Source organism: Drosophila innubila (assembly GCF_004354385.1).
Source record: "Drosophila innubila isolate TH190305 chromosome 3R unlocalized genomic scaffold, UK_Dinn_1.0 2_E_3R, whole genome shotgun sequence".
Lineage (NCBI taxonomy): Eukaryota > Metazoa > Arthropoda > Insecta > Diptera > Drosophilidae > Drosophila > Drosophila innubila.
Genome location: NW_022995380.1, coordinates 26,742,924 through 26,756,699, shown reverse-complemented (window position 1 = coordinate 26,756,699; position 13,776 = coordinate 26,742,924). Strand labels below are relative to the sequence as shown.

The 13,776-nt window shown below is 37.8% G+C and overlaps 2 protein-coding genes across 4 annotated transcripts in view; one reads left to right on the top strand and one right to left on the bottom strand.

The window, feature by feature from the left end:
- The first annotated feature begins 714 nt into the window (after positions 1–714).
- Positions 715–13,776, top strand: part of LOC117792577 (protein mesh) — a 42,019-nt gene continuing 28,957 nt past the window's right edge. For all 3 annotated transcript variants that reach the window (XR_004618184.1, XM_034632775.1, XM_034632774.1), the window contains exons 1-6: positions 715–798; positions 1,021–1,582; positions 5,722–5,957; positions 6,039–6,226; positions 12,549–12,726; positions 12,789–12,926. Coding sequence is in view for 2 of the 3 variants with exons in the window: in XM_034632775.1 (XP_034488666.1) it covers positions 1,117–1,582; positions 5,722–5,957; positions 6,039–6,226; positions 12,549–12,726; positions 12,789–12,926 (1,206 nt within the window). In the remaining variant the exon portion in view is untranslated. The remainder of the gene's footprint in view (positions 799–1,020; positions 1,583–5,721; positions 5,958–6,038; positions 6,227–12,548; positions 12,727–12,788; positions 12,927–13,776) is intronic.
- On the bottom strand, positions 2,537–3,734 carry LOC117792579 (protein bottleneck). Its single transcript, XM_034632777.1, has 2 exons — positions 3,003–3,734; positions 2,537–2,972 (listed from the first exon to the last, which is right to left on the bottom strand). The coding sequence occupies exons 1-2, from the start codon at positions 3,651–3,653 to the stop codon at positions 2,733–2,735; spliced, it is 891 nt and encodes a 296-aa protein (XP_034488668.1). The 5' UTR covers positions 3,654–3,734; the 3' UTR covers positions 2,537–2,732.

Sequence of the window (13,776 nt, the reverse complement as noted above, 5' to 3'; positions counted from 1 at the left end):
AAATCTCATGTGCATGTAATTTAACAAAGTTCACCAAACAACTCTACTTTAAAACATTTTGATTTGGAATTTAGCAACAAATAGGGAAGCACATAATTTGATTTGTCCTGTTGCCAATATTTCATGCACATTATTAATTCTCAATAAGCTATTGTTGTGTCTTCTCTCATTTGAAAATGAAAATTTATGAGTTTGTTTATGGGATTTTCATAGTTTGTCGAAATGAAGTGCGTCAATTCACGTGCTGCTTTCATTCATAAAACAAAAGGCTGAGCGGAAATGCCGCCTTGTTGTCAGTTATGGCTCATTGTCTATAATTATAATGGGACTCTATTATGGTTAACGCCTTTCAAGCTCTGTCCATTAAATTGATGACAGGCAGGAATGGTGATTAACTGTAATGGAAATGAATCACAAATCGTAATGTAGCCAAAGTCAACAAAAGCTGCGAGCACAGATAACACAGCAATAGAGAGAGAGAGAGAGAAAGAGAGGGTTAAGAAATGGGAGAGCATTAAATAAACAATAGAATTTGGAAACTGGTTACTTGCACAATATGAAAACCAAGTGAAATCGACTCAAGACCTGGCCAACAAAATGTGGAGCGCCTAAAGGAATGCGTTATCAGTGCGTGGTGGTTTTACTGATAAGATAAAAGTGCGGAGCATAAAACAGATAACGGCGACATTTCACAATCGAAACGGTGACAGGCGAGGCAGCTAACGAGTTTTGGCAACGCCCCGACTTCAGTCCTAACTGAGCGTGGCGCTGAATCGAACGTATTTTCTGGCTTTAAAGGTTGGTAAAGTGGTCTCTGATGGTGAAGCAATAGCAATAGTGTTCCGTGCGATAAGAATAATGATAATAACGCTGATAAGCACCACAAATTGATGATGTCATCAAGTGAAAAACCATTCAATTGCCCAATTTGCAAGTGAAAAACTCAAAGAAAATTCTATGTTAACAATAATTCTAGTGCTAATTGCATAATTTGCATTCTTTTTTTGTGTCATTTTACAGTGAGCTACGCAAAAATACGTAACGAATACGAATACGAATACGAATCGAAAACTAAATAATAGATAATAGAATTAGGTGATAGAAGGCACAGTGAGAATGCGCTTTAAACTGTTTGTGGCCTGTGCACTGGCCTGTGGCTTTATGGCCTATGTTCTGGCCAACGAGAATGTATCTACGGAAGTGGAAGATCTATTTGTGAACGCCGTGCCCGCGAATAAAGCGCCCAAAATTGCACAAGCTGCCGAATTTGTCGAGATTCCCGAGCAGCCCAAAACGCCACCCGCTGTCAAAAAGGTCGAAAAAGTGTCGCCACCCGCAACCGCACCAGTATCCGCATCCGCACCCGCATCCGCATCCGCAGCAGTAGCCGCACCCGAAGTGGCCAAGCCAGCCGTGAAAGTGGCAACGCCACAGAAATTGGTGCCCGTTGCCTCCAGTCGTGGCACAGATGATATTCTAACCGTTTCTGGCCTAAAGCCACAGCCAATGTCCGGTGCGCTAGTCATGCCATATGAATACCTTGGTGAGCTGTACGATGTGGATTCCAGTGGCTACAATTGGGGTAAGTGTAAAAACCGTCCAACTTGAGCGCTGAATCAGTTCACATATTACTCATACGCAGCGTTGACTTATCTTATCCACAATATTTGCTCGATAACTTGTTCGACTTTTGGCGACGCAATCCCAGCAGGTGTCAGTGTGTGTATGTGTGTGTGTGTAGATTCTCGCTAGCTCTCGCAACTCATACACATACACAACCATGATAAGATAAAGCACAAATTCTGGCATTAAAAGCTAACGATTGTTTTGTTTTTGCTTTCCAAACAAAACAAGTGACTAGTTATCACTGAGAGCATTGAGCAGTGTTTACGATCATTGGAAATACAGGCGGGTCTTTATTTAGTTAACGGCTTTTATTGTACGCTTCCAATGTATGATTCAGTTTACAGCAATTGTGATAAATGATAGTGAGCCTTGTAATCGAAATGAATGCTATAAAGACAGGTTTTTGTAAATGCATTAGTCAGTGTGCTGATTACACACTTTGATTAAATTTAGTTATATAAAGGTCTACAAATCAAAGATTTGTTCAATAGTTTTTCTTTTCAAGTTTTCTTTAATATTTTCAACAGAACTGGTATATCCTTTGAAACTTATTAAAAAGTTGAGTCATATTTAAATAATGAGTTATAAGTAGTTGTTAAGAATTTTATAGCTACACAGAAAAAAATTTTGGTATAAAATCAATCCCAAACGGTGTCAAAAGTTCAGTAATATCGGATTTTCAAAGGTCGAATATTTTGATTTTTGAGGTTTTACACATTATTCTTTAGTTAAATCAAATATTTTAGGCTTTTTTTGACCTTTTTAATTTAACAATAATTACTTAAAAAATACATGCTGAAATCAAGAATTTAAAACATGTATTTAGTATGAGGTTTTTGCTGTGTAGATAAAAGTTTAACGCTTATGGAAGTTAAAGGAAAGTCACAATTTTCTTTTGCTGTTTATTTATTTGATTTATTGCTCAAAACGTTTGTCAAATTAAATTTTCTTATGTTAAGCATGGCGTATGACTAATATATGACTAATAACTAAAAGTTAGGGTATCCTTGGGAGCTAGCACTAAATTGTTAACAAAACCAGAATCGTGGTCTGCTGGAATGTTGAGTGTTGAATGTTGCATTGTTGCATTGATGTTAATTGCATTACTATGCACTCATCGAAATGCGCTGCTCGTATTCGGCAATGCGGAGTCGAACGGGAACCACCAGACTCAGATCCTCCATCATGGCATGACGTTGTGGTCTCAGTTGTGCATTCGAATTTTGTCGAGCAATGGTGGCCCGTGATTTCTCCATGGATGGCTTGCGGCGTAACGAGCATTTGCGTTGCATTGTGTTGTTGCTGTGGCCTGTGGGCGGCTTTGGGTGGGGCGTGGCAAACTGGTGCTGTTGTTGATGCTGCACCGGATCCGTGACTAGTGTGGCACCTAAGCGCTTGGGTTTCGGTGGCGGCACTTGTCCATTGGCGCCCGTGGATGCCACACTCATTGGCCGGCTGGAGCGTAGCAGAGAGATGAAGCGATTGTTGTTGTTATTGCTCTGGCCAGAGCCTCGAGCGAATTCAAAGGTGTTGGTTAGCTTGTTGAAGAAGTTGATTTTGTCGCTAACACTGCGTGTGGTTTCATCGTTGCTGGCTTCGTTGTTGTTGACGCCACTGAAGGTGCAATCTAGTTGGGGTTCTGGTTCTGGTTCTGGTTCTGCTTGTTCCTCCCTATCGGAGGCGTTGTTGCGCTTGGACATCTCCAACACCTTTTCGCGCAGCTCCATGGACAGGCGCTTCTGAGACTTGTGCAGTTGCGGGCGCAGCGCCTGCAACGGTTTTGCCAACGGCTTTGGGCTGCTCACAACTGAGCCGGGTCCGGTAATTGCCAATGCCAGTTCGCTGGTGAAACGTGGCGTGGTTTGTTGCTTCGCTGATGGCAGTGGAGTCGAGGTAATGGGTGTCGTCGCTCCCATTTCCTCATCGATGTCCATTTCAAGCTCGCTGAAGCTGGACGCGGTCATTACCGGCACTGCCGCTGGCAATTTGTAGTTGTAGAACTGAAAGTTGAACGTGCTGATGCTCATTTCGAGGTCCTTTCGCTGCGGTGCTTGCAAACTGAATGTGTGGCACTCGAAGGAGTCGAGCAGCTTATATACGTGATGCTCTCTACCTGCCACATCAACTTACCTGTTCGACCGTATCAGGTAGCTGACAATGACGCTGCGGTGAACTAAAAAGTTGCCCAGATTAATGCGACATAAATCCTTAGCATAAACTTGCTTTGCATTCCAAGAATTTTACAGCCTGCCCAAAAAAAATGTAATAAATATTCAGCTGAATATGTTTCCAATGAATTGCAACCCGAGCACGCGAATTTTGCGTATTTTCCGCGCACCAATTTACCCAAAACCGATGGGCAGGATCATAAATCAGTCAAATGCCGGAGCTGTCCTGCGGCTAATCCTCCGTTTCTAGTTTTTGTCGAACTTCACAAAAAGGATTAGCGTGCCATGATAATATTTTATGACCTGACACTGATTCATAAATAGATTATAAACTCAAAAACGTATCGACAGCTGCTCGGAAAAAACTTTGCAAAATTTTATGAGTTCTGCTTTGTGCTGGTTTAGTTAGGTATTCGCAACTCGCCTTGACAGCGAATCAAACGACTTTTAATTAGCCAACTGCTGTCATCGACAATTATAGCACATTATAAGGATTCACAATGCGCAGTGGAAAAGCACTCTCAATACTCGTAATTGACGGCCAAAAGAGTTCAGTTTAATGGATAAAAAAATGATGCCTCATTGCATATTGATGCATTAATTGCCGCCTGAATGGACATGGTCGTGGCACAAAAATGGCATTGTCATAAGGCTGTTAATGAAATTTTAAGTACGCAATTAAAGCATAATATATCATAATGTGAGATAATACAGCTACGAGTTGAGCTATCAATTTTAATATTTCTAGATTTGCTCTGCTTAAGTAAATTAATTGCATTTTTATTACATTATTGTCAACTATGAGCAGTCGATTCAATTAATATAAAACTTGTATAAAAAGTTGCATTTAAAAATTATAAGTTTTAAATTATGAAATTTTAAAATTTATAGTTAAATAAAAAAATTAAATTCAGTTAAGAATTATTATAAAAATATGAATTTAAAGGAATTGAAGAAGTTTCAGCTAAGACGTCACATATTTGAAAGTTATATAATATGATCAGTGAGTGAATGAGGACAAAGATTTTTATATATACATTGTTAAGTCTTAGCCAATGAAAGACTAGAGTGGTTGGAAATAAATAAAGATTATTTTAATTAGTGAAAATACTACAGAAAGAGTTTATATATTAAAAATCGGTAAGAAAGAATATAATGATAAAATGCAGAAATTAAAGTGTTCTTATATAAAAGAAATAATATGAAAATTAAGCAGTTGAAAACGCAAATTCAACAATAAATTCTTCTACGTTGATTATATTCTCGAAACTCCAACGACTTTTTTAAATCAGAAATGTAGAAAATTCATAAGCGCCTCTTAAACTAAAATTGCAATTCAAGGAACTGACTTGCACTGTTTACTTGTGGCCAAAAAGAAGAGATGCTTGGCAATTGGTCAGCTTAAATTGCCTTTAAAAAGGCAGTGCCACAAGCAGCAACAAAAAGAAATTAGCAAGAAAAATGTGTGTTAAAAAAAAATAAGAATGCAGGAAGAAATAAAGAAAGAGCAGAAGCAAAGAGAACACACGGAAAATTGTAGCTGGCAAGTTAGCAAAACTGAAATGAATATTAACTGTGACCTTTAATAGCTAAGTGCACAAGCAGCCGGAGGTGGCAAGATGCGGAGAGCGGAGAGCAGAGTGCGAAGTTGCAAGCAATTTTGTAAGTGAGTCAGCAGGAAGCTGCAACAACTGAAGATGGGTCGAAAAGTGGGAAGTGGGAGGCAGGCGAAAATTGCAAGGCAACTGCAAAGTTTTAAGTTTATGTGCATCCGGCCTAAATTGAAATGTTGGGCAAAAAATGTGCGGCTTTTTGCGGAATTGAATACGTAATCTCCGAGGATTAGGTGTTGAAAATCTGAAATGATAATAATTGCGCTTTTGGCGTTGACTTGAATTTAATGTGTACTTATCGTTACGTGTTGCAGATCCCAACAACAATGTGGCGCCACCGGATACGCCCTCAACCGCAGCTGGCGGCTATACAATTACCCCCGCTCGGCTCGCCGAGCTGCGCAGCAATTTCATGTACTGGTTCTACGACAAGGACAACTATGGCGGTCGTGGCGACTATCAGTTCGACATTCATGCCTCGATGACGCAGCTGCACAAGAATCTGAACTTTCAGATGCCCTTCTATGGTTTCCGTTTCAACTACACACGCGTAAGTCGACCTCCCCGTCTAGAATTATTAACTTTGTCTGATGACTCACAATATGTTAAATATAATATATCTTGATTGCAGCTGTCGCTTAATGGTTACTTGGAGTTCTCAGATCCGCCAGAGTATCTCACATATCCGTTGGTGTTTCCCATTAAGGACTGGCCGCACAAACGGGATCCCTCCTTCATGGGCATCTTCTTCAGCAAATGCCGTGTGGGCCGCATTTATCCATCCGATCTCGACCAGCGCACGCCTGGCGTCTACTTCCGGTGAGTTAGATGACGAGTATCTATTTGCATGCGTCCGTTTGCATTTATAATTACAATTATTGTTGGATTCTTTTGTCATTTGCATATTTAAAATCACTTCAGGCTACACAAATATACACACACACCCACACACACACACACACATGCGCCTGCTGTTATGCAGCACTTTTTTTTATCCCCAATCTGCACACATTGTGCGCCATGTTTGCAATGGTCGAGCTCCATTTCCGCCTGCACATTGTGCCGTATTCACGTTCGCATCGTATACTCGTTGTTATTGTTGTTTCTGACTAGTTACTGTCATTTATTGCCATAGAATTTTTGCATTGTTTGCACCACATCCACCTGACTCTGGCCCTGGCTTTTGCTATGCTGCGCGCTGTTCCGCTATCTGCCTCACATTTGTTACTCAGTGAGCTGTCAGTGTTGCTGATTGCAGCAACAGTCATTTATGCGTGCATCCATTTCAAAATGGCGCCGACACGGGCCACAGAAATGTGGCAATAGAGTTGGAGCTGGCTAGCTAGAGCCCAAAAAATGGCCAATTGCAAATGGTAAATGTGGCCAAATTGCAATTAAAATAGTTACAAGGATTGCCACTGAAAAATTATATAAATCGAAGCTCAACTCTAGAAGAGGAAAATCTAGATGAGACTGCTTAAAAAAACGTATAACTATAAAAATTTTATGCTTTAATTCGGGACTTCGAAGAAAAGAAAAATCACATTTAAATTTTCAAAAAGCTTGGACTCTTATTAAAATTTGATTTTTTTAAATTACAATTTTATTTGGTTTCAAATGTCAAAAAAAAAATTTTAAAAAAAAAATATTTTTTTTTTGTTTTAAATGGAATCAAGGCTCCAACCTAACCCTCGGGCTTAAAGGGTATATAAACCAGTTCGCGATTCGAACCTTAGTCTTCATTTATAGTTTGAGCAGCCGAACCGATCCCATACCAAAATTTTTGCTTGTTTGCAGCTTTGCTTAAAACAAAAATCTACAAGTCTGTCATAGAAATTCCTATAGAAACTTCTAGTTAAATATTCATGGGTATGTTAATAAAAAAAAAAAATGTTAACTATTGTATAGTATAAGAAAAAAAGCTAAATTTGGAGTAAGTAAATATAAATGCGCATCGCCTGCACTGTTCTCACCTGATATTGATGTCAGCTCGAGTCCATCACGTATGAGAACGAGTATACGAGCCAATTTCATTATGTCGACGCCATTGGGGACTTTGGATGAGGCTCAGGCTCAGGCTATTGCATTTTTCATGGTCATAAAATTGGGAAATTGAATACCCAATTCCACGCTTGCTCATCTCCATTGTAATGTGTTTGTTACGGCTTAGGTGGATATTTTACATAAAGCTCATTTCATATTTTTGTTGTTACTAATTTCGAAATAATTAAATTCACTTGTCACTGCACATTTTCTAAAACTTTTCATGCCACATGTATAGAATTATGCGTTCAACTTTACTTTTGCTGTTTATGCAAATGAATATTCAGTTTTGTTGGCTTTGTTTACCACAAATGTTCTTTAAACTTTTGGGATTCCTAGCTTTGTATTGTAATTACCAAAAATAAAGCAGAGCCTGTAAACGAAATAGAAAAGAAAAAAAATTGCATTAATTAGCCACAACGTTGTCAGTAGTTAAAATCCACTTAAAGTTTTCCAACGAGAGCACATTTTTATTTGTTGTCCTTACATGGCACATTTCTTTTGACTTTTATTTGCTTTATGCTTGAGAGCATTTAACACATTGAAAACAAGAGAAATTTCACCACTTCTGACATGATTTATTGGCCTGTGTTTTAGTTATGCTACTGAAACTGGTAAAAATATATGGAGAGCACATAAATAACTTTGAAATGTTGGGACGGTCACAGTCTGTAAACGCTGATTTAGGGTAATTGTTTTGTCAAAGTAAATAATTTACATGCTAGTTTTTTCTATCTTAAATAGTTAAACCTGATGGGTATAAAAAACAAGGGAAGAACAAAGATGAATATAAATGAATAATTACTTAAGTAATAAATTTTTAAAAGACCTTCCGAAATATTTGAATAATTCTGTAGCTCACGCGACCATCTCTAGCTTCTTGGCCAAGAGAATGTTCTGTGGACGACAAATTGGTGCGACAAAGCAATTAACGGACTGTAAATCGCATTTGCTGAGAGAGCGAAAACTAGTGAAAAACACCGAGAAAAGAGGACAAATATGACAATAGAAGTATCTACGGCACATCCAATGCATTTTCCTTCCATTTTCATAGTTCATAGTTCTCGTTTAGATGTGAACAATATGTCATACTAGCAACGCCGACGCGTAGCCCGTTGAAATGTTTAAAGAGCCACGAATTGGGGTTTGAGTTGGCCAGCTGGCTGGGTATAGATGGGTTCAAATTCTGACATTTAATTGTCTTGGCAAAAATGCTGGTCGAAACTTTGATGTGTGTGGGTGTGTCTGTGTGTGTGTGTGTGTGAAAGGGCGGCCATTGGCTGGAATTTAATTTAAATAACTTTGCATAAAGTGTAGACGGAGAATTCTCATAGCGAAACAGCGAACGTTGTAATGGAAGCTGTGTAAATTCCAGTTGCTTAACAGCATTTACCCCATTCCAACACATACATACTCACATCAATTTAATTACACGCTTATTGTTAACACTGCTTACAGGATTAGCCAAAGTACTGTAGGGGGAGAATCTTATTGGCAGCTGCATTACGTATACGCCACGTAAATCTGGTGAATTTCCTTCTACTCCTGTTATCTTGCCACTCATCCAAATGCGGCTTGACCATTAAATTCGCGATGAACGCGCAATTAATTACACACGCCTCTGATATAAAAAGATTCTCAAGAGCATCTGCATAGTCGAAGATTAGATGCCCTTACAGACAGTTAAAGTTGTTCATTCGACAGTTTAGTTCATCAAAGATTTGTTTCTTTAAGAATTTGCATTTGTTACACATTTGATGGTAAAATTAATGGTATACGTTCGGTAAGGGTATTCATAATTATTGCCTTGGCTGGCAAAACTTTTTCAAAAGTGTTTGTTAAGCGTTCAAGTGGGTAAATCAGCGGCGTTAAGCTTTTAATTGTTGTTTGTCAAGGGCAAGCGTAACAACACAGTGAGAATTCCAAGTGGGCGTGCAACCGTGATGGGCGTGGCGTGATTAAAACATTATGGCAATGGGCGTTGCACGTTTATTTCACTTAATGTTCAACACATTTAAACTGTCCAACCGACTGTGGGTCAACATACAGCCATATGATATGTCCATTGACTGCAGTTGAACTTTTCCAATTGGTTTGCAACTGTTTAAAATTCCTGCTCAATACAGCTAACACTTAAGTTGATCAACTTTCTAGTCTATGCATATCTCTATCTCTGCTATTGCTCTATTTTGTTGAACTATTTTCTTTTACGATTACAAGTCTATGCTCTGTTGTAACATATTCTGGCCCAAAGTCAAAGCATTCTTGCAACGTATATGCAATTTTCGCCATTTTCTTTAAGTATGGCCATTGTTTCACTTTCATGTACACACTGAGAAAGATGAAATTGGGCCAAAAGTAAAAGAAAAGTTAGACAGAGACGTCGTCGCGAACGACAAGGATGAGGATGTCGGACTGTTTCATGCAAAACTGTGAAAAAGGCATTTTAACCCAAAATGCAGACAAACTGTGGCGGTTGCGGCGACGGCGACGGCGCCCGAATGTATGCAATAAAGTACATAATGGCGTAGTTCAACAACTGGCACGCCAGAACACTGCAAAGAACTGAGTAGGGGAACGGGGAAGGTGGAGAGCGGGGCTACAGTGGAGGTGGTTGCCTGAAAGAGACGCTGGTTGACGACTCGCAAAACGAGCAGCCCGACGTGGTTATATATGAGCCTGGCGAATTTCCATTACTTTTGTTACTCTGTCCCTGTATAAGTGTGTCTGCTAGTGTGTGACTGCGTGTGTGTGTGTGTGTGTGTGTGTTAGTGTATATTTAGCTTTTAGCTTACTTACACGTGGAACTCGTTGGGTTGATTTGGCTGCTGCGCGCGCATTTGTAGGCTGTGTGACAATTTTTTCCTTTTATTATTTTTCTGCTTTTTTACATGCTAGTCTTTTTTTTTGTCTATTTTGACTTGAATGTCAATTGCAGACATTTAAAGTTTCATGGCAAAGGCAGCTGAGCATTGAGCTCAGGTGGTAGGTGGGGCAAACAAATGATAAACTATGCAATGCACTGCATGTGGACTATCTAAATGTATGCGAGTATGTGTGTGTGTGTGTGTGTACAGTTGTGTCTTTGTGGCATGCGGTTTATACTGTGCGGTTTTTGTGTTTTCTTCTTATATATAAATGTATACTCTTTGTAATAATCGAGTGAAACTCAACGCTTATAACTATGGTATAAACTAAATAATCTTGCTACGTTTAAAATAAGAGCTCAAATAATGATCAAAATAATATAACCGCATAAGAATCTGGTTATTTTTGACAAAGCTGTGCAAATTTGAGGTCTGTTAAAACTTGAAACTTAAAAGTGGAAAAATCTCTTTGTGTTTTTTAATTATGTTTTTTTATATAGAATAAAACATTAAAATCAAAAAATGATCAAAATATTATTCCGAATGGAATATCTTCTGCTGAAACTTTAATTTGAAAAATTGATGTATTTAAGAAAAAATTTTATACAAATTTTGAGACTAAATTATATTCAAAATGATATTTCGCATAAAAATCTGGCTATTTATTAAGAAAGTTATGCAAGTTTAAAGCATGATCTTTTACAAAAAAATTTAACCTCTCAGAATTAAATTAAAAAAAGTCGTTGAAATGAGAGCAAGTAGATACTCTTTCTTTAAACACAAGTCTTTCCAAAATAGTTTATGAGCATCAACTAGTGAGCTGTCTGTTATGATATTTTCACCCTACTTGTAGGGTATACTCTAGTCGAATACAGTTCATGTTCGTGTGCAATTTGTTTGTGCTGAATGGCTTCAATTTTTACATCATGCTGGTACTTTTTGTGGCCTTATGTGTTGGCCTTTTTTGGCTGTTGGTTGCGCTAACAATGTGGACAGCATGTGTTTTCAGTCAGTTGGTGCTAAAATGCAATTTATTTTCCATTGCCATCTGCTGTCAGTTATAATTTATGAGGGACCTAATTGCATCAAAATACGCAAAGGAGGTGTGGCAGTTTATAGGCACTCGTATTCTCTTTAGAAAATAATATGATGCCAATTTGTATATTATCAACATTTATTGGAATTTATTTCCATGCGTTTTACGCGTTGAAACGTAAATAAATAAATGTTGCTCATACGCCACATGTAACGATACAGCTGTGTGATAAATGCACACATTCATGAATATACTCAAAGTTTTACCCACTTTGGATGCTGTTGTGTTTGCTTTACTCGTAGTTTTTGCCCATTGGAATGAATAAATTGTTGCATGGCTGCATAAATGCAAATATTGCATACACATTTATCAATGTTGCCATTTTTACTCAACACATGCTGCACAAACAACAAACATTTCGATTTTTTCATTCGCTTCGTTTGCCATAAATATTTCATTTAATTGCAATCATTCTTTGTTTGTCAATTCTTTTCTTTGTGAGCGAAGAGCTTCAAAGAACTGCAAATGAAATAAAATGTATATATCAGCGTCATCATAAATTATTCGTTGTAATACTTTTTATACATAATTAATATTAGAAACTATAAATAAAAGCCCAATAGCTAGTCAGAGCATTTAAGCTTCTGCTAATTTCATTAAATATAATTGTCTTATATAAATTGACCGCTTATAGATAGACTTCAATTACTGAAAGTTGATAAATTGCTCAATTACAATAAATACAAATTATTCTCAGGAAACAAATGTATTTGAAATCGACTTTAATATTTTGAACAGAAGTCTTTAAAATAATATTTTGAAGCTTGTACAAAATGTAATTGGACAAATTGTAGCTTGTAAATTAAGCAACAGCAGTGAATTAAACAAAGAGAAAGCTCCTTTGGCGTGTGGTGTTGTGTAATGAATAATTAAAGCAAATAACTCATACGCAACGTTGCCAGAAACCACTTGAAAGTGTGTGCACAGAGAAAGAGAGTGAGCAAGAAAAGCGAAAAACTCGTAAAATATGACCAAAATATACTTCAAAATCAGCAGTCTGGCCGTGTGCTGATTTATATGCCAAACATCAAATCCATTTATCTTCATACAGAAAACTCCAAAGTCTTAGAACATGACCTGTCATTGATTTGATTTTGCATTAGACACATATTCATACATATCTGCATACTTTCAGTGTGGTACGTGATCTGATGGGACGTACAGACCGCTTCGGAGTGGAGGTGAGGGAACGCACCATGTGGGATATACGTACTGGAGTTGTGGGTGCTGACACTTTTGTGCCCAAGCACGTTGTGATCGCCACCTGGAAAAATGTTTCCTTTGCCGGCGGCATTGACAACTCCCTCTTTACGGTAAGTTGCAATTGTCAGCTGTGGTTTTATTCACTGTAAACTTATTTGACATTTCCCTACAGACAAACACCTTTCAAATGGTTCTCGCCACCGATGAGGTCTACACTTATGCCATCTGGAACTACGCGGTGCTTAATTGGTTGTCCCACACAGAAGCTGGCGGTGATACGACCAAGGGTGAGGGCGGTACTCCAGCATATGTAAGTCACATACTTAAGCTTTTGATATTTAGGTAAAGTCTTGGCAGTCGTCGCACTTAATTAAACACTTTACACAAAAGAAAATTCACTTACACTTTCGCACAGCCACACATAAGTAATTGAGTACAAAGTACGCAAGTAAGAAACGACGCCATTTTCATTAATGGTTGCCGCGCAATGGAAAAGTTTTCTGTGCTTTTCACAGTTTCATTTTCCTATTTAATGCATTAAATGAATGCTATAATTTGTGTTGCAAACTAAAATTAACTCAACATGATGCATGGAAATATGCAATGCCTTTTTCATGTTTTTCCTCTTGTGTGGGATAGTTGGTGGGGTATGCTCAGTTGAATAGTACAGAAGTGCATCATTATCTTTAATGTGACTGCTCTTTATAGGATGTATATTGTCATCTGTGTTAGTTATGAAAGTACAACAAATTCTAATTGCACTTTAATTTTAGCTGAGATTATAATATTAGTTAAATCTTTTTTATTAGATATAATTTTTTATTAATCTTACTTCCAAGTGCTATAAGGATATCAAAATAAGTTAATGCACTGGTCATAAACTAGTCAAACGATTTGACGTACTACCTAGAAGCTTGGCAGCAATAATCTTAAGATAAGTTCATCGGAAGATAAGGCGGCGTTTTGGAAAATTCGACCTGCAATGTCTTTTAAAATTGTATTTATCTATTTTGGTTTTAATTTTTCTCAATTATTTTATTAGGTGTTCTCATTTTGATTTAACTTTCTGATAGTTGATCCCCCAGTGAATAGATGAAAAATATACAGGGTATCCTGCTGTTTAATCAACTGAAGTCATATCTGAGTTTGTCGTGTACATT